At 42.9% G+C, this 20,982-nt stretch overlaps 1 protein-coding gene across 3 annotated transcripts; it reads right to left on the reverse strand.

Annotated features, from left to right (window-relative positions):
• Positions 1 to 5,281: 5,281 nt before the first annotated feature.
• Positions 5,282 to 19,937, reverse strand: ppp2r3b (protein phosphatase 2, regulatory subunit B'', beta). 3 transcript variants are annotated; one of them, XM_049728172.2, is made up of 14 exons: positions 19,741 to 19,937; positions 18,678 to 19,072; positions 11,184 to 11,369; positions 10,856 to 10,959; positions 9,875 to 9,977; positions 8,639 to 8,713; positions 8,484 to 8,570; positions 8,260 to 8,416; positions 8,131 to 8,179; positions 7,641 to 7,730; positions 7,389 to 7,564; positions 7,124 to 7,242; positions 6,955 to 7,061; positions 5,282 to 5,802 (listed from the first exon to the last, which is right to left on the reverse strand). In XM_049728172.2, exons 2-14 carry the CDS (start codon positions 19,035 to 19,037, stop codon positions 5,664 to 5,666), a joined length of 1,752 nt encoding a protein of 583 aa, XP_049584129.1. In that variant the 5' UTR covers positions 19,038 to 19,072; positions 19,741 to 19,937; the 3' UTR covers positions 5,282 to 5,663. The 3 variants fall into 3 exon arrangements, with proteins under 3 accessions (XP_049584129.1, XP_049584126.1, XP_049584128.1); XM_049728171.1 differs by lacking the exons at positions 18,678 to 19,072; positions 19,741 to 19,937 and adding exons at positions 6,565 to 6,604; positions 13,585 to 14,011 and having other exon boundaries at positions 5,663 to 5,802; XM_049728169.1 differs by lacking the exons at positions 18,678 to 19,072; positions 19,741 to 19,937 and adding an exon at positions 13,585 to 14,010.
• Positions 19,938 to 20,982: the final 1,045 nt, after the last annotated feature.

Below are 20,982 nucleotides of genomic sequence, written 5' to 3' on the forward strand. Positions count from 1 at the left end.
TCGCTGTGCCGTCGCTTGCGCTTGCCGTCGCTGCGCGGTCGCTTGCGCTTGCCGTCGCTGCGCGGTCGCTTGCGCTTGCAGTCGCTGCGCGGTCGCTTGCGCTTGCAGTCGCTGCGCGGTCGCTTGCGCTTGCCGTCGCTGCGCGGTCGCTTGCCCTTGCCGTCGCTTGCGCGGTCGCATGCGCGGTCGCTTGCGCTTGCCGTCGCTGCGCGTTTGACACTCAATGAGGGCTGCACAACATGTTGGAAAATCACTGATATGGCAGTATTGGGCCAGACCACTGCATTGAGGCAAGTTGTGAAAAATTCTTGGATGGAGGTGAACTATTTGATCGCAATGAGATCAGTTAGATTAGTTAACTAACTTACATCAATGACTTATTGTCTTAACTCGTTACAAATAGTTAGGCAAGAAAACATTTTTCATTTGAGACATGAAAATAAAATAAAATTCTTTGCTGTCTTTAAGTGCATGTCAATAACCTAGACCACCATATGGCAGTTTTCCAATACACGTGCAGCCCTACACACGTCACCATCGGTGTCCAAATGGCAGCCTCGGGGCAACTTGATCAACACCACACGAATGAACGCAACACTGCTTTGTAGCACAAAATATCTATGAAAACATTTCATGATTGATTTAATGAATTTGTGTAAAAGAATTCTGAATTTGTTTCAGTATGGAGCCCTCCAGCAGACATTGGGACACCGCTGGTGTAATTTAAAAAAAAAAACTTAAATCTATTTCACACGTTGAAGCTGCGCAGGTCGACGCCTCCAGGGAAGCGGGTCTCCCTCAGAACTCGGCGACTTCAGATCGATGCTACAGCAGTCAGTCCACCTCTTATCAGATTGTGTCACGTCCCGCTCGCCATCTGTAGAAACAGAAACAAATGTTAGAAACTCAAAGAGCACCCCAAGTTGTCGGTCACTTGCTTACTTGATCACAGCGACTAGCTGCTTTTGGTGACCGTCGCCGGGTCGGATCGGGCCGTGCGCCTCTCCCCCCTTTTGCGTCCGGCCTGCAAATGGCAGAACATGCAATGAGTTGGGCGCCGCTCGCATCATTAGGTCTTCCTCGTGGACCGGCTCGCCCAAACATCGCCCCCTACACCTAGAGAACAAAGGACGCACAGTGGTAGGTTAGGCTTCGATCGAGCACGACAGTGGTAGGTTAGAAAAAGACACACAATGTGACTGTCTCACTCCAACACCTAGGGGAGAACAAAGAACGCAAGTACCACAGTGGTGGTAGGTTAGACTTAGATGAAGGGCAACAGTGGTAGGTTAGAAAAACAAAACGTCACAAGTCAAATTGCAAAATTGGACATTCGGGATCGGCTCGCTCCAACGCCTCCCTACACCGATGGGGGAGAACAAAGAACACAGCAAGTACGACAGTGGCAGGTTAGAAAAAGACACTAAATGGTACAAGTCATATGGCAAGATTGGACATTGGGCTCTGCGTCAAAGTTTAGTTTGGTCTCCATCCAAGTCACCACGTCCTTCCCCCAAGTGAGCCGTCAATGGCAACCAAGCGCAAGACACCGCTGGATCCAGATAAGCCACAACCTCTTAAGCAAGAGCAACCGTCAGACCCCCAAACACTGGCCACACCTGCAACCTTTCCGTCGTGCACCCATAACCAAAGGCAACCACACTGCCCCCTCCTGGGCACATGATCAGCACACGTCGACTTTTGCAGCGTGCTGCTTGATTCTTTACTTGATATAGCATTGCTCCTTTGGATATGGGATTGCTCCTTTGGATATGGCCTTGGCTCCTTTGGATATGGCCATGGCTCCTTTGGATATGGCCTTGGCTCCTTTGGATATGGCCATGGCTCCTTTGGATATGGCCATGGCTCCTTTGGATATGGCCATGGCTCCTTTGGATATGGCCATGGCTCCTTTGGATATGGCCATGGCTCCTTTGGATATGGCCATGGCTCCTTTGGATATGGCCATGGCGCCTTTGGATAGGCCATGGCGCCTTTGGATAGGCCATGGCGCCTTTGGATAGGCCATTGTGCCTTTTCATATGGAATTATACTTTTCCCATTCGGCTCCCCTTGCAGCCTACAAAAACACAGACAGCCATTAATCGTGTGCTGGGAAGCTAAAACTCGACAACCATTGTGTGTTGGGAAGCTGAAACTTGACCAAAACAGGTTTTCACCTGATTTAGGACTACTCTTCCTCAGTGTCCTCAACATCACTGAAAGGGCGCCTCAAGAGCCTCCTGCTTGCTTTGTATGGAAGGATGCTGGCTGGGCGGCCTTTTTTAGTGCTACAAAAGACAAGCAAATTATTGCAACAAAAATAGACATCGAGTAGAGTGCCAACGGCATGATTTTTTACCAACAATTATACATACTAGGAGTTTTACATTCAACATTTTTTTATCATATTGTAGTAAGTTGTGATAATTTATCAAAATTATTGTTAATACTTTAATTTTATACAGTCTAAGTAGAGTTTTACATTTGAAAAAATATATAATCATTACATTGTAGTAAATTATGAGAATTATTCAAGACTATAATTCATATTTTAATTTCATTATCTACAACTCACCTCACATTGGACAGATGATCCAGGTTGGTGGCGTCCAAAACGGGAGAAAATAACCCGCGCAAAGGTTTGTTGCGTAACGGAACGAGAGCGGGCGGGTGCCATCTTTGAAAGGATTTGGTCCGATTTGGACATGACGTAACATATTCGTTACGTTCACCAGTTTTCATGACACGGAAATGGCACACGCATAATATAAAATTTTAAAAAATGGTTTAGTTGACTAGAGTCAAACTCACATTTCGTATTGTCAGACAAACACGCGCTTATCGGCGGCGTCATTTACGAACCTTATACAAACAAACGAATGATAAAATGCTGGTCAGCATTTAAAAAAAAAAACAAAAAAAAAACCACGCAAGACATTTAAAATGCCACCAAAATGCCCAACGATGCGACGCAAAGTGGATTGTGGCGTGGCGTGCCGTTCCGTGCCGTGCCATGCCATGCCGAAACCTCAAGCACTCCCTAGACAGCGAAAATCCTGCAAGAAATAATAAATGGCATCGTAAGAAACTGCAAACATTTGCTCACGGGCTAAATTGCCTGCGCCCTACAATTTACCTCCTGGCCCACTGTCGCGGTGGACGTGACGTTGCCGAGTCACGAGAGGACGACAGTCCTGCGACAAACAAAATTAAAAAAAAGCCTTGTGAGAAAAGGCAACAAAGCACACATTTTGGGGCCGATTTGAAAACTCTTCTTGCGGTCTCCAGTTAACTTCGACGCCTACAGTCACCGTGTGAAAATCCTCCAACAAACAAACACGGCGTCCGTCGTGAGAGACGGCAAGAAACGGCAAACATTTGCTCCCTTACCGGAGAAAATAACACGCGCTCGGTGGCATCTGCATTTGAGAACTCCCCTTGAGCGCGAAAATCGTGCAACAAACACGGCGTCCGTCGTGAAAAACGGCAGGAGACGACAAACATTTGCTAGCTTACCTGAGAAACCGTCCGCCGCCACGCGCTCGGTGGCACCGGCATATGATTACTCCCCTTGAGCACGCACACCTGTCTTCAATTTACCGAAAGCGCTGACGTCACATCCGTCAATTCAAATCTTCTTCTCCTGATCGTCCAACGGCGCTCCGCACACTGACGCCGCCAGGTGGTCGCTTGTCATGGTGACTACTGTGGAAAGGGTTGCTTCGGACTATCCGATGAAACTTTGAACACCGAACATGTTTGGATGGATACCCTATCAATAGGACCAAATCTCCTTTTGTTACCGAGCAGGCTCTGGTCGAGTGGTTAACGCCACCTCGTTAACCTCGTGTAGTGTACCTACACATATTGTCATATAACCAAATGTCTGATTTTTATGTTTTTATTGGCGAATATAAAAACAAGGGGCGGCTCGGTGGCGCACTGGGTAGCACGTCCGCCTCACAGTTAGGAGGGTGCGGGCTCGATTCCACCTCCGGCCCTCCCTGTGTGGAGTTTGCATGTTCTCCCCGGGCCCGCGTGGGTTTTCTCCGGGCACTCCGGTTTCCTCCCACATTCCAAAAACATGCTTGGTAGGCCGATTGAAGACTCCAAATTGTCCCTAGGTGTGAGTGCGAGTGCGATTGGTTGTCTGTCTCTGTGTGCCCTGCGATTGGCTAGCAACCAGTTCAGGGTGTCCCCCGCCTACTGCCCGATGACTGCTGGGATAGGCTCCAGCACGCCCGCGACCCCCGTGGGGACTAAGCGGTTCAGAAAATGGATGGATGGATGGATGGATCGATAAAAACAAGGAATAAGACGCCAGACAAGTTTTAACATAAATGTTTATTAAAAATAATAATATTAAAAGCAAATTTCAAACCAGCAATCTAATGTGAAATTGCAGTAGATATATTGGATAACAATATTTCGGCGTATATAGGTATACACGTTATTCAAAAACGACTATAAGTGTTATACTACGATACAAGTGTTTACCAGCTCAGTGGCCTAAGAGGAGAGTGTCCGCCCTGAGATTGGGAGGTTGTGGGTTCAAACCCCTGCCGAGTCATACCAGCGACTATAACAATGATACCCATTTCTTCCCTGCTTGGCACTCAGTGTAAGGGGTTGAAATGGGGCCCTCCCTGCTGCTCACGATCATTGGGACTTTTGGCACTCAGTTCTAAATCATCGTCGTCGTCGTCATCATCACATGCCTCAGTGTTGAGTGTTCTTTGAGGTGGGGGTCTTTCCACGAGAGGTTCCAAGCTACGCGTCATCTTGTTACTGAGTACCATACAAGATGACAGATGAAGATTCAATTGGTGAACAGTTAAGGAAACAATAATCAACAGAAAAGTTTACGATCTGCACCTAGGACCCAATCTGTGAACTTTTCCAAAATGGGGCTCGGTGGGACTCTGCCTGTTATTAGGTACACTTGAAAATGGCAGTGTACTTAATGGAGTGTCCATGTGACATCACAGATCAAACAGCCAATCAGGAAGTGGGGGTGAGGGCAGGCGTGGCACTTTTCACTTAAACCTGGGGTGTCGACCTCCGGTCCTCCAGTACTCCTTGCGCACACTCTTCCAGTGATACTGCCACCTACTGCAGTGGATGTCTAAATACCCTTTAATCTAGTACAGCCAAAAGAAAAGCATTATCCCTGGTGTCACACGCGCCCCCCACTATTTGAGAAGCACTGATTTAATGATACCTGTATCTTATTTAAAATGAAAAAAAACAAAAAAAACAAGCATGTGTAGTCTATGACTGAGGTTTTATTAACTTTATTACATAGAAAACAGTGTCTTTCAACTTGCCCAAATCATTTACATCACAGCAAACAATATTTACACCTGAATATATTTATAAATTCATCTAATAAATTACAAGGCCCATCTCACACACACTTTAATACACACGTGTCCAATATGATGACTCGACATTTTGTTGTACAGAAGCTTCCGGCATGATCACTGGAATGTATAGTGAACCAATGGACGGGACAGAGGTGGAGTTTGTGATGACATCGCAACTTGTTCATTGAGTCAAAAGTGTAAAAAGTCAAATGTGCCAAGAAGAAGCTGCAGTTGGCTGTCAGTATTTTGCTTGTGTGAACATAAAGACTCGGGTACTGGGGGTACGGCACTCACTCATTCAAAGTCATCCTCATACTCGTAGTCATCCAGGTCCAGGTTGCAGTGCGGTGAAGGTATCTGGAAGAAGTGTCTTTTCGTCAGACCCAGGTCGGCCGAGATGTGCGCTTCCACGGGACTCAGCGGGGTTTCGTACCTGAACACATAATGACCACAAATGTCCTAAGGGAAACACTTCATGCTTCTGCTGCCACAGGAGTCAACTCTTTGTCCACATAGATTTTTGTAAATAAAGCTGTCTTAACAGGCTGTCACATGCACGCCAAAGCAACAGGTGGTGCTATTTCACCCAAGTGGATCACACCAGTAGATGTTTCCATAACGTTTTACGTGACATGATAGTTATTATTTTTATTTTTTTTTACCATTAAAAGATATATAAAATTTAATCTGATTTATTTTACTCTAATACCCCCCCAAAAAAATGTCCTTAGTTATTTTAGTTTTTGGGTGGTAAATGATGTTATTCTATTATGAATTTAATCTTGTAAAATTACATATTACTTTTTACATTATTTTAAACAAAATGTATTCTCATAAATGTCAACATTACTGTCATGACTTTTTAATTATACCATTTCAAAAACTTTTTCTAAAATTACAACCACCCTCAACAAAATTGTTGACTGTTCCCGTGAAGATATAAAGTAGAAATTGGCATCATCGTTTCAGGAAGCACACTTGTGCCATGCAGAATGTTGACTATTTTTTAAAAAGAAGACAAGTGTGTGACTGGAGAAGACAAAAGGAGAAGAACACAGAGGTGTGGATGTGCAGGAGAATATTAAAAATAAAATCCAGGTCCCATCAAGGTCAGGGTAATTTTTGGACCAGACTGGTCCAGAGAGAAGGAAGGAGGAGAACATTTGTTTTTTTTCTGGTACCGTGGTGGTCTTACCTGTCTGGAGGTGGTCCACCTTCAGAGGTTAGTGGTGGTCCTAAAGTTCCACACAACAAACTTATCAACTATTAGCTGACTCAGAGTGTGACGAGGCTCCGTTTAATAAACTGAAGACTACTCAAATGTTTTGAGTTTATGATAAATATGTATATGATCAAATGCAAGAACTGCATCAAAAATTTTCCATTTTTACGGTGCTGTGAAATACGATGACTGAAAAAAAAATTAAACCAATTTCTTTTTTAAATTTTGCAACAATTTAGTGGTAATAATAAAGTGACTTTTATTCTATTCTATTTCAATCATGTGTAACTCATTTGGATCCAGCTTGTGTGTTTGTGCAAGTGTGCCAAATGTTGTGACCTGCGAGCATAAACGTCATCTTACACGTCGTCGCAGTTATTCCCGGCAGCCTCTTCAGCCACCAGAATGTCGTACTCCTCAGCGGCGTATCGCTCCCAGTCGGAGACTTCCTGTCCCTCTGGCTCCACTTCCTGTCAGACACGGCGAGTTAACAAAACTCGGGAGTGGCGTGACGAGCGTGATGCACACTCACCCTGATGACGGAGAAGGGGTCCCGCTGCTCGTGGTCCAGGTACTTCTCAATGTTGAAGAAAGTGTCAAAGAAGATGTGTGACATCTTGCACCTCTTCAGGTCCCTCAGCGTTATCTTGCCTGCAGTCATCATCCACATCAGCGTAAAATTCAGAGGGGAACAGGGTTCAAATAAGCTCAATTCAAGACATGCAGCTGTGGACCACTTATCAGTCAAGCCTGGCGAAAGTGTGGAACTTCCCGGGGCAGAGTAAGGGATGACTGACCTTCGAGGTGAGGCTTGACAAGGTCGAGCATCTGGCAGAGGCAGTCCTCAAAGGGCAGCGGTTCGATGGCCATGCTCTCCAGCTTCTGACACTGCTCCTCATAGAAGTACTCCATCTCATGCATGCTCAGCACACCGTCACCGTCCAGGTCCATGCAACGGAACCAGTACTCTATACTGGGAGCGAGCACATGCGGTTAAGGCAGTCACGCCTGTTTGGAAGACCAACAAAGGATGTGCGGGACGCGCATACCTGGTGTCCGTCTTTTTGTCCTCTTCGGAGATGAGGAACCACACGAAGTCTGCGTAACTCAAGCGGCCTTCCTTGAAGACACGCCGGTCCCTCAAAACCAAAAGAGCAAGAGAACTCAAGTAAAAAAAAAATATTTTCTTAAAAAAAACTATATTCTTGCAAGAAATAGTCTGACTCTTATAGATAAAGGTAATCTAAAAAAACGAAACGCAGTAACTGTTGGGGAAAAAAGTCTTCTGCAAAAATAAGGGCCTTAAATTACATGAATGAGAATAAAATCCTTATTTTGTCATTTTGCAAGAATATAGAGGTAATAATACAATATATTCTTTTAGTGGTAATATGACAACAAAGTCATAATATTCATCAATTAAATATAAATGGGGTTACAAGAATAACATGGCATTATTGTTACACCAAAAAAAAAAAAAAAACCAATAATTGTCTAAAGGACAAAAATGAAATCCATAGTGTATTTTTCCTTCCTTACCTTGTGACTGTTCCTGAGAATATCCTCTCAATCATCTTTTGGGAGATGGCTGGGGGGAAAAAAACAATTAGCAGGCATCAGTCCTGCTACGTGATTGAGGAGCATCCGTCTTGTATGTGGCATCATCACCTTGGTCGTTGTGCTGCGCTAGGTCCTTGGGGTCAATGTACAAGTCGTGGTCAGTGTCCAGCTCCCAGAACTTGCAGTAGATGACGTAGAAGTGCTCGTAGGAGAAGAACTCAGTAAGCTGGTTCACATCTTCTTCTTGCTCCAGCAACGCCACATTCTGTCAAGAAAAAAAAAATGGAATTAGTATTTAATCGGCGCATTTGTACAGCCTCATGTCGCCCTACCTGAAGGAAGTTACTTTTCCGGAGTTCGTGGCGTGTTATTTTTCCATTCCACGAGCGGTTGACAGTGTAAAATATCCTTTGGATCACCTGCAAGCATGGAAACGCTCAACTATGACATGAAGGCAACGTGCAAGTCATATTTATTGGAACCGCACCGTGGTGATGTATCGGGAGTGAAAGTCCGCTGCCTCCTTCAGGAAAGCCAGGCCCGCGTGAGAGTTCACCACATCCTGAAAAACGACAAGTCGGCTCACTTTGGACTTTTCAGGAAAGTTAGGTAGTAGCTTAATGAAAGTCTGAATTTTTTTTTTAATATTATAGTATTCGGTCTAAATCTGACAAAAGTGGTAGTACGCCAAAAAAAAAAAAAAATTCCATCATTTATATCTGAACCAAAAACCTTTTCATTTTTTTCATTATCCTTAAAGTTCAGTATGTTTCTTTGCCATGCACATTACATTAGATGTTTTTTATTTATGTTATGCTTGTACGCTTTCATGCTAAAGTAGTGATGCCCTGAGTCTGTACCTCTCAGAAAATTTTAATTCAATCTATTTGTTTAATTTAATTAATTTTAAATGTAGTGAACCTTGTAATTGACAGTGGCGACAAGGCAAAGGAAAAATGCAAGTACTCCTTCTTCCACATACTACCACTAAGTGCTGCTTTTTTTTACACATCATAAGCATTTTTTTTCAATACCCTCACTCCCATGTGTTGACATAAATGTTCGAGCTGCGCAGGAATTAAAAGGCCTTATTTCTCTGCCTCTTTGACTCCCACTGTGAGAAATTAAATCATAGCGAAACACATAAATCACAAACTGGGGGAAACAGGCAGGGACAGTCGCATCTACTCCGCTGCAATTGCCCTCTCATTCATCACAACAGTCAAAAGGCATTCCCGCCTCGTGCAAGCACACAAATTAAAGCGAGCGGGCCACTGGAATCAATCGCAAGCGTGAAGACCGCCTACACACACACACACACACACACACAACCCGATGGAATATTCTTCAAAAATAGGGGCCTCCACATTTTGCGAAAAATAAATAAGTAAATAAATAAGCCAATGAAAATTAGACACTCCTTACAATTTGAATTATATATACATATACACACCACCAAATAAGAGAAAAAACAATTATAAATCATGCTTCGATTTTGATGCAAGGACCACCTATACTCTGGGTACCATGAATTATTTACTTGTGTAGATAATTGTAGTTCTCTTTTCACTTCACGTTTAAGAAAGATCACTGACACTGTCAATCAAAATGTAAGACCGTGCAGGTGTTCCTAAAGAAGTGGCCGGCGAGTGCATATGAATTAGTCCAACAGGAGCGACAAGGCGAGCCAAAGTGGTGAGCGTGCGTGCGGCCTTGCCAGTACCTGCAGAAAGGGAATAAAGTCGTCTTGTTCCAGGTAATTGCAGCCAGGCTTGGCCAGGAGGTGCACAAATTTGGCGGCCTCATCGTGACAGGTCTGCAGCGTTCTACACGGTTGGGGGGGGGGTTGAGAAAGAGAGAACAGATGGTGGTGAGGTTACTCCCACTTTTTGCTTCTTTTGTTGTGTCCTATTATGAAAGGATAACAGCACTAATACATTCTGAAATTAGGATTCTGGATGGCTTTTGGGTAATTATTACTGTTAAGAGCGGTGGTAGTTTGTGTGTGTGCATGTGTGTGTGTGTGGAGGGGCATCTGTTGTGGCCTTTCATCTAAGAACAGCTTGATTATGAGCTTAAGTCAAAGGTCGGCCTGTCCAGCTTTCCAAATTCTTAACACAAGGGTATGCTCAGAGTGTACAAATGTCTTATATGACCTTTGCTGTTTTATTGTTTACACCAAATGTGTATTGCATATTTATATTTTGTACATGGATGCACATTGGTGAGGATGTGGATAAAGGGAACGATTCATCGATAACTAACCGATGATGATTTCTGAAAACTTCATAAATATAAAATTGTCCAATTGCTCAAAATTTCAGCTTGTCAACAGTTATTCTCCATGAAAGCGGATTGATTATATTTGGATTGAATGAACAATAACAAACATGTGATTATGTTGTAGCTTTAACCAACAGTTCAGCAATTCCAGGGTGTTTTGTGCTGTGAGTCATTCTAAATATAGAGCCGTTACAGAATTGCAAAAAAACAACAACCTAATGGTGCCTGAGAAGTGTGCATACATACATTCATAAAAGTCTTGTTTTTCTTGTCCTGTTTTTGTTCACAGTGCAAATGTTTGTAAGGCCGCTGCCACCCACCATTTGTGTTTACCGATGCCAAGGAAATAACAGTTCAAACAGACGGCGTTGTGCAAGCGTGGCCCAGCTGAAATCATCAACAAAAGAGGTCATTGTCTTACTTGCGCCACATGGCCACAAACTTGTGCACGGACACGAAGCCCGTCCTGTCGCCCCCGGCCGCGCAGAACAATGGGACCTTCCAGTAGAGGGGACACTCGCAGGCCTGAGCAAAATATTGATGATTGTTATTATTGAGGAGCAATTACATAATTAAACTGCAGCATAAAGGTGCTGGTGAAAAGCAGAGTTGCATTATTTGATCATTTCCCAGAGGAAACACTTTGGTTGCCCTCAAACCACAGGGAGGATGGGCTCGTATTTTTGGTGCGAAAAGAGCAAACATGTAAATCATTTGACTGGGTGGCACGCTGCAAATCATTTTCTTACCTTGGCAACCTGCCCCATGTCCTCAATGGTAGCCCTTTCATTGGGGAATTGGCAGAACGTCGCCTCAATTTTGGAAATGAGGCTGTCGATGTTAACGTTGGCTTGGGGCCGACCTTGCGGGAAGTAAAACTTTGGAATGCTTTCGCTCAGGGCACGGCTGACGGGCTCCTCTGTCCTCACCTGCGCCTGATGCAAAAAAATAAATAAAAATAAAATAACATACAAGAACTGTTAACTACCTGATGCTATCTATCACATGGTCTTAAGATCCCTCTTAATGCTTATTGTAACCAAGAACAACTACTATTACTTTATCAAATCATTAAAAGCGACATTTTTTAGAGTACTCGGCTGTGTTGATTTACTGCAGAACGTACAGTGTACTTCAGTAGACACATTTATTTCTTAAAAAAAAAAAGAAAAAGTATTTCATGAATAATATTGCATGACTAATATTACTAAAATTAAACCGCGCCTTGAACATCAGCATGTCTTATTTGCTGTGAAGGTGGCGTTGTTTGGTATTAGTCATAAATGATCACCTGTCATTTCTATTCTGTGAAAATGTGGAAAAAAAAAAGAAGTCTATTTGGCCTGGAGTGTTTATTAAAGTGGACGGGGGATTTGGCAATTAATCAAAGCACTATAAGAAGGGAGGCCACTATTTTGAAATAGAAAGGAAATGCGGTGCCATTCTGCATGATGGACTGAAAGATTGAAAAACATTCAAAGAAGAACATCTGCTGATTTGGCTCGATGACTCTGCAATAACTTTCATCCGCTCACACTTAATGTTCTCTATTTAGACATAATAAACAGCCAACTGGTTCTCTGTTTTGATGTCTCTATGTCTCCACATTAGTCAATCGGCCCGACTTGGAAACTAACATCATCTGTGGGACTGAAATAATGTTTCATATCATGTACCATCTCAGGTTTAATCATTTAAATAAGATAACCTCCCTCAGTATAATGTAGTGGAGCTCGACACAATTGTGAAGCTACAGCCACAATAAGTCACAGTTGAAATGGAACAGGCAAATTTTTTTGTACACTTATGGAAATAAACACATGGATGAGTTATGTTGATACGTCGAAAGGCCTATTTATACTCGTACGGGCGACAACTGCTGCGTCGCATCACGTGATCGACGCATTGGGACGTGCAGCATCTCTGCGACCGGTCTGCAACACACGTCAGAAATTATTACTGTGCGTAGAAGCCCCGCATATCATCTCTCATGATTGGTCTGTTTAGTTACATGAGCACAATTTTCCCTCTGCTACGTTCCATAAGGCCTCCTGAATCGGAATTTATGTAACCACAGTATCCACACCGATGCCAGGTTGTTCCTTTTAACCAATAATTAAGTAGCTTTAACCAACCATTAAATTCAACACCATAGTTATATTGTTCAAAACGCGGTTAACTTTAATCTACTGTTGACTCGGCATTGAAATTAATCTGAGGGCCTCATCGAATTTTTTGTGGTTAAGGTGGCACCAGTAGATAAAGCTCCCTCATTAGTTTCCCTTTAGGAAATAAAAACTTCAATCTAATATGTAGTTTTGCTGACACTACTGATGGACACCGTAGATGATAAATGCGCCTGATCCTCTGCTACGTGCGGCGCTTCACCGTACGCCGGTGTCTGTCATGGCTATAAAAGGACATTCAAACTTCTTCTGCTGCCACCCTGCGATGCACTTGGACCCCCCCCCCCCCCCCCCCATGCAAACCACTAGCTGAGTGCCTGAAGCTCGACTCGCTAAGCCTCATGACATTTTACACATTCCTGCTGATGTGGCCTGAAGCAAGGGCAGAGGAGCGGCACACTGCGCAAGAAAACTAACACGCAGTTGATGTGGCGTACATCGGACCTCCCAGGGGCTAAGGAACACCTGTGGCATCGGCTAACAATGAATAGCAAGATGTTTGGAACTGAAGGAACTTCAATTTTCTGGGTATCCAGGAATCAGTGGATCACTGGGACTTACTGGAAATCAGGACTACTGTAGTACCCACACGACTAAATGTGGCACACACTTCTTCTTACAGGGTTTGCCACTGGCTAAAAAAGAATGAAAGTGGTGACGGGAATTGGCTCTGGATGGTGGCGCAGGTAAGTTGTGGTACACTGAGTAAGATGATGTGGCCATCAGGCGATGTAACAGGGCCAAAGCCAACACCTGTGGCATTGCCTAACACATACCGACATGGTGACAAACAGTGCAAGACGAATGCCACACACTTGATGTCACCGAACCAAAAGGAACACTTTTCCCATTGGTTAACAAAGAACGGCATGGTTATAGGAACTTTAATTTGTCAGTGGATGACTGGTTGGAGTAGCATAACAACATAGAATTCAAGTCCTGAGTCCAGCACACCCATACGAACCTCGGCCTGTCCTTGCTGGAAGGCTTTAAGCCTCTTCTTGAAGCGAGAGGGCAAGACAAAGTCACAGCCTCGCGCCAACAGGGCTAGTTCCTTCCTCAGGTCAGGGTCCTGACGCAGAGACAGCTCCTTCATCCTCATCCTCGCGACGCACACCGCGGGGAACACATAAACAAATCCAGCGGGGCTCCGGACAAGTCTATCTACAAGTTGTGCGTATCCCTGCGTTTGTCCTCTGTCAGAGTGAGAGCAGCTTAATGCAAGGCAGCAGCTGCAACTGCGACTCCCTCTCCCATTCCAGATCGGGTCGCACAATCTCAACTCTGCCTGCCGCGACGCAACACACACACACACGTACAGTGCACGGGGGGCAAAGGGAGCGCTCTCCTCAATACTGCCGGGAAGATAAGGAGTGACAGGACGTCTGCGTGTGGGACTCGCTCTCTTTGCGGATGGGGATGGGAGGGGTGTTGCGCATTGGATCTGCCCTTTCCAGTTTGCATTCCTGTGCGCTCGTGATAGGTTACGCAAAGAGATGAAGACCTGTTGTTGCGGCTCGGCCACTACGGGAAATCGGGGGACACACCTGAGCGGCATGGTGACACAGTACAGGGTTCACGAGTTGAACTATCCCGCAACAACAATCATAGATATAGCAAGTGGACATCACATCTCTCCAATGACTAGCTTGTCCAGCAAAAGTAAATTAAGTAGTTCACAAATGCATCCACAGTTAAGATCCGCTCAGGCAACCTAATTGCATTAATCTCTTTTCTACTTTATGACGCTGCATTAAAGTTTTAGAGTGATTAAATGCATTTAAAGAGTTACAATGTCAAGCAATGTCAAGAAAAATTGAAATTCATTTCAAGTTTTATCAGCACTCCAGCTGCATCTTAATATGTACATGCATATTGTACTGAAAAACCAGTACAAAAAAATGGATGATTTTTGTTTTTAATTTAATAGGACTTTATTCCGTGACATCATTACCATGTTTTATAGGACTGTGAGTTTTTAGAATGTTTTTACTATTCATAATATGACAACTTTTGTAAATTTACAACATTTTCATATGAGACTCCAACTTCTTGAGACTAAAATATCCTAATTATTTGGCTTGTAAAAATATGTTTTTGCTCACAAATTCCTGCCTTTTAATGAATTCCAAGTATCCTTAACACCAAGTCTCTTCATGTATCTTCTGTGACTAGGAAAAAAAAAAAATCCTTTCAGTGACTGAATTTTATGGAGGATTATTATTCTAACTAGCTTTGTGTAAGTACAATAAATGGCACGAACGACAGAAAATGGACTCGGTATGACAGCGAAGGTATCAAAACTTAGTTTCCTAAGAGAATCGTCCAAATTAGCGTGTGACACATTTCCTCGACGCACATCAGGCATACATCTAACTACTCTGCCTTCTCCTGTATATTATGCTGCTCTTTGTTTTGCCTTCCCTCAGCGAGCTCGGGCTGCCAGCCATTCCACATCTTATTATAGTTGATGGGCGACGGTGGGGGAAGGAGGGGGATAGTGGAGGGACGGGACACGTCAAATTCAAAGAATGATGTCCGAAGTAGTCTGTGCCTATTAAAAGCACCGGGCGAACACAGTTTGCGACGGCGCTGCGGTCCACTTCAGCCCGCTAATGTCCCAAAAGTGACGGCAATTACATCAATTCCTCACAAAGTTGCTGATCTAACGGTGTCGCCTTCCACACGTCCCCCAAAAAGCCTGTTTGATTTCTACACGCTCACCACAGCCACGTAAACAAACCAATATTTGTTAACGTTACGTTATGAACTCGCCTGCACCCGCACGCATTATTTTTAGATGACAGGATGACAAAGACTAAAGTTTTTCCACTGTTTTCCCCCCACGCAGGACACTGCACAAGCTTGATAAGCTGTTTGTAGGATAGCTTTTTCTACTCCTAGGCGCCTTGTTATTATTTCTTCTTTTAATGCTAATCAATTCAAGCCATACGTTGGAAACAAAACAACCAGAAGATCACATGGAACTGTCATCTCGCATGTGGTTTGGCTCGGTCTGCTTGGAAGCAACCAAATGTGAAGACTGCAGTTTGCGAGTGGACATAATGATGTCGCGTTGAACTGTTTTTGGAGCAGACAAAATGAATGAAGCAATATAAACACTACATACTTGATCATCTACACATCCACAGTACGTATAATGAACTCCAATGTAAGCAGGGATCAGTTAAGCATTATATAACTCTTAAATGTTGATTTGAAAACATTTTTTTTACATAGGAAGCAATGGAAATTAAAAATCAAATAAATTCAATAGCTATAGTTCAAAGCTGTTTATAAGTTTCAAAGGGAATTGAAACTCCACTTGACTTTACGTGTATTTTGCATGAAGGTCCTTTGCCACAATCGTCTGGATTTAAAAGAAAAAAAAAATTAAAAAACAATAAAAATAAATCTACTGCCTGATTTAGTACGTTGATGATAGCTTAAATGTATCCAGAAAACCAAACATAATGATAACTGTGATTTAAATCATGACATTTTAGGAGCACTTTTTTTTTTTTAAACAAAAAGCTTCCAAAGTGTGCTACTTCAGAGTTTCCATGGTACACATATTGAGGTCAACCACAGTTAGAGTTGCTCATTTCAGCAGTTTATTGAACGACAGTAGAACAGTAAAACACATGGGTAGTGGCTAGCTACTGTGTCCACTGGAGTGTTATGCGTATACTCCAAAGAATTGTTGTGACACACGAGTCAAGCTGACCGTTACCGCGCAGCTAAATGCAGTTTGAACAGAAACCCGAATTTCAGTCATGCTCTGCACATTGCATAACAGTGTATGAAAGCCACAAAGTCTGGAATTAGAGGTTACGAAAGGTTCGATGCAAGCAGGTTTTCCTTATAACATACAAGACAAAACTTGCAGGCACCATTACCAAAGGAGGCTGAAGAATCTGTCAATACAAGAACACACAGCGGAGGGGCTCAGACATGTGAGTGGGCCGAAATGAGGTGTAACACACGGTCAGAATGAGGCTTTCAGGGAAGGCCAACGGCGAGAAAATGATGTGAGCTGTCAGCTGCCTTGGATAGGTGTTCCTACGACAACTGTCAGCTGCGCTCAGTGGCACAAACAATACACAGCGTAGTTACGCCGCATTTAATCCTTAGAGACAACAGCTACGGAAACTTTTCATTGTCAAGATTGCAATGACTGGATGGTGAAACATCCAAAGTCAAAAATAACGTTTTCAATGACACTGGCAGTAAACGTTCCACACAAGTGTCATGCCAAATTGGCCGGATATGCATGCTAATGTTTCATTTGCTCTAATTGTCATTCATTTCTATTTGGCACAAGAGCAACTTGGAAACCTTAAAGTCATCTTCCAAGCGAAGCTCATATTTCTTACATCTACATCATGTAAATACCAACCTCCATTAACTTACAAGCCACTTTAAATAAAGACACTTGCGGGGCACAGATTAGCGACCCCCTGCTTAAAATAGCTGCGATATAACTGAGTCAGCCAGGCACATTTTGAAGAAATAAGCTGCGATTGAAGAAGACATGAGCTTCAGTGTCCAAGTACGAGCGAAGACCTTTACAATGTGACCAAAATGTCAATAAAACATTGGCAACGAGAACCCGATCTAGTGCCACGCCTTTGCCCAGCAGGGGAATTCTAGGTATTCAATGGCGACATGGGACTCCACGCGGTGTCCAGTGTCAAAGTCACACCAGCTGTTGCGGGCCGCATCACAGGGGCATAAATCAAATTTTTTCCACTAATCTGCCCAAGAATGCATCAGTGCGTAGGAATCCATTTTGTTGTCTTAAAATAGAACCCCTCGGCCCCCCATAACCACACAGCTCCTTTAATATTGAGTGACACATGGCCGCCACATGAAATGCCCCATTACATACTGTCCAACTGTTGCTTTAGATCGTATTCATAAAATTCCAAAGGCAACTGGTAGAGCTAAAATGTTTCCCATAGGAAAAAACAAACAAACGTTCTAGCGCCTTCATAAATCCTTCAACTGCACACAACATTTTAACAACACTGTTGCGCGTGTGTAAAAATAAATTTACATATAGGTATAAAAAGAAGTCAACCAGAAACAGGAGCACATGTTTTTGCTTTAGACAAGTGTTGCAACATCAAGATTTAAAAGAGCCATATTGTTGCAGCAACAACACGTCTAGTATGTAAAGCATTTATGCACAACAGCAACTGATAGAGCATGTACACTAGTTATGTCGGTAATATGATCATTAATGTGGAAAAACATGTTCTCAGGTGTTGTGCGTGCCAACAACATGCAGAAGGTGAAGCCTGGAGGAGCGAGAGCACCCCCCAGCCCTTCTCCAGCTGTCTTCCTCCTTCACTGTCACTGCACCATATGCACAGTATGCAACGCTAGCCAGCACTTCGACATAGTTGCACCTCATCTTGTTAGTACAGCAAACATTTCAAGGCCAAACAAACTTTGACAGAAGACAAACAGAAATTGTTGCATGCCTCCAGAAAGTAAACTTGAACCAGGAAAAAGAGAACAATTCAACACACCAAGTCAGTATCACTAGCACTATCATACACAGTAAGCCATGGGCGAGGCTGGAACGTTTGGAAAGCATCCGCATAATTATGACTATGGGGAGGCTGGTCTAGGACATAGTAGCGTGGACGGACAGACCCATTCGGACGCTAGCCTCCTCTTGTGGCCACACTGCCAAGATCACAGACGAAAAATGAGCCACAAGCTCTTTGAACACTACTCGTCAAATCTAGCTTTTTCTGTGTTGCTTTGAGAAACCACATATGGACATAGCATTACTATTCACAAACAAATCTGGACATAGCATTACTTTCACAAACACTCGCTTGGTATAAAGTACATTATGCTAATGTTAGCGTACCTGCTTATTTGCACTTGAGGTGATGCATCGTTTTTACTTCCAGGTTAAATTTCTAGCTGCCATTAGACTTAATTGTCTAAGCTGAGGGTCGGTGTGCCATGCAATTTGTCTAATTTAAATATACGTGTTTGCCTATTAAAGGTATAGAAACACTGTATTCGATTACTAACCTTTTTGGAGCTGACGGACCTCCTTAAGATCCTGCCGTGTGGTCCTGTCACTCTGGTGCTGGAGCTGCATCCTGAGGGTAGGGGAGAGGCACAAGGTGGACTCGTGGACAGATTGAAAGTTAAAGTGGCTGGTTTCTTCTCTGTCAAGTTCTTTTCGAATGCCACATTGTTGTTTTGCTTAAAGGTCAGAGTGCACTTCTCCTTGATGCCCATATTGTTTAAATCAGCGCCATGCCCGCTTTTCATGAGGTCAAGGTAGTTCTTGAGCATCGCCTGGGTTTTGGGCTCGCTCAACCAAGTGAGGAAGAGGTCATCCACCTTCATCTTGAGGACTGGCTGAAGAATCTGACTAGATGGCATTTTGAAGGAAGTCCAAGATTCCGCAGGTCTAATACCTGCACAGAAATAATAACAGCATGACTCATGTTCATTGTGGTTAGCGCTATTACACTGGAAAACCGGACTGCATTCTACTACATTATATCCTGACTGCTTATTAAGTTATTAGCAAATTAAATTATTAATTGTAGTGGTTACACACGACAAACATTACCACGACAATGTAGCGTAGTTCTACTGCGCATGTGGACTATTTGTTGGCGAGCAGTCGACCTTGTTTTCTAATGTTACACGATCACAAATACACAAACATTATTGAATTTTAGCACGTCGATGCTTTGAGCCCTCAGGCTCGCCCACCACAAATATTACCCATTTTAAACACCGCAGTGGGAAATAACGTAAACTACCTGCACACCGATGATAATGCATGAAGACGTTAATAAAAGAATAGATCGGTTTAACGGAGTTATTTGTTTTTTTATATTCGTTTATTTGACAGGGACAGTGTACATCAATGAACATTTCTGTAGATGCACCAGAATTAGCCAAAAGGGTATTTTTCATCTGTAGTCCCTGGACGGCTCTGGCAAATGTCAAAACAATAAAATGCAGTACAATATGCAAGAACAATAACACATCAAAGACAAAGAACTAAAGAGTTTAAAATTCAGTCTGAGTTAGCATTACAGTTAGCTCTAGCAAGCTAAGGAAAAAGACCAACCTTGTATTTGAAGTAAGTAAAGTCCCAGTACGGTGGCACCACCACGTTACCTTATTCCCTTCATTTGGAAATGTTGCTGAACGTTTATTAATTTTTAAAAGGGAATATAGACTTGCAACCGGCGTTGATTTCCTCCTAACAGCACACTGCATGACACTCTGCTCCAACTTTTTCAAAATCGCGTTCCCCTGGTAACCACGCAATATTATCGCGAGATCTGGTCTGATGCCTTCAATGTCTGAAGGGGAGTTCGTCTACACAAATAGAACTCCTAAAATGAAATGGCTCTTAATTCTGTCAGTTTTTTCTTTGCATCCTGTTACTTCTGTATTTATATACCTTCATGCAATATGGAATAAATAAACTAATAAAATAAAAAAATAGTGATGGACGATTGTATTGCTACAGATTTTTCAATTATTTTAAAAGTTCAATAATTTATTAGTTTCCAATTTATGCCTGAAAAGGAGAGGGAATAAAAAAAACATGTATTTTCTCATTCATGTAAACACAACAAAATCTAATCGCAAACTAAAGACTTAAATACTTCTACAACAAATTTAAAATATAGTAAGAAACTATTACAAAAATATTGGTAATGTATCATGAGAAGGAACAAAGGAAATGCAATTACACACAGAAGTCATATTTGTAAACACTTAATAATATCAAATCTGACATATCAGCAGGCCATTTCCAGGAATTGAAATTATTTTGGACCAATTGTATGAATGACAATTCTCCATCTGTCCCTGATTTCTCTTTCCGAAGCAAGAGGCAATGTGTGTGTGTGTGTGTGTGTGTGTGTTTGTGTGCACGCCTGTGTGTGTTGTAGGGGTGTGTCAAGATGCACATCCTTAAAATGATTACTGTAGAGGGCCGCAGACATCATGGCTCCCTCAATCTTAACCCCAGAAAAACCAACAATACAAAATAACATTTACAAGTATTAACAAATAGCTTGTTTGTTTAAGCGATGACACAAAGGCTTTTGTTGACAACGTGCAAAGCACCAAATTCTGAGCCCTCATACATAATCCTTGACCCCTTATCTCACAGAACGGCAAAATTGAGGAGTTTGTTTTTTTCGGCAGGGGTCATTCAAGGTTGCAAAAGGCTGACATTCGCAAACAGTTTAAACAGCCACAAACATTAAATGTGTAATTCACTTACAATAATTCCCCCGGAAACGCCAACCATCTTGAAACTGGAAGTTGGGGTCATACCACCCGAGGAGTATTT

This window comes from Syngnathus scovelli, chromosome 8 (genome assembly GCF_024217435.2).
Source record: "Syngnathus scovelli strain Florida chromosome 8, RoL_Ssco_1.2, whole genome shotgun sequence".
Taxonomy (NCBI): domain Eukaryota; kingdom Metazoa; phylum Chordata; class Actinopteri; order Syngnathiformes; family Syngnathidae; genus Syngnathus; species Syngnathus scovelli.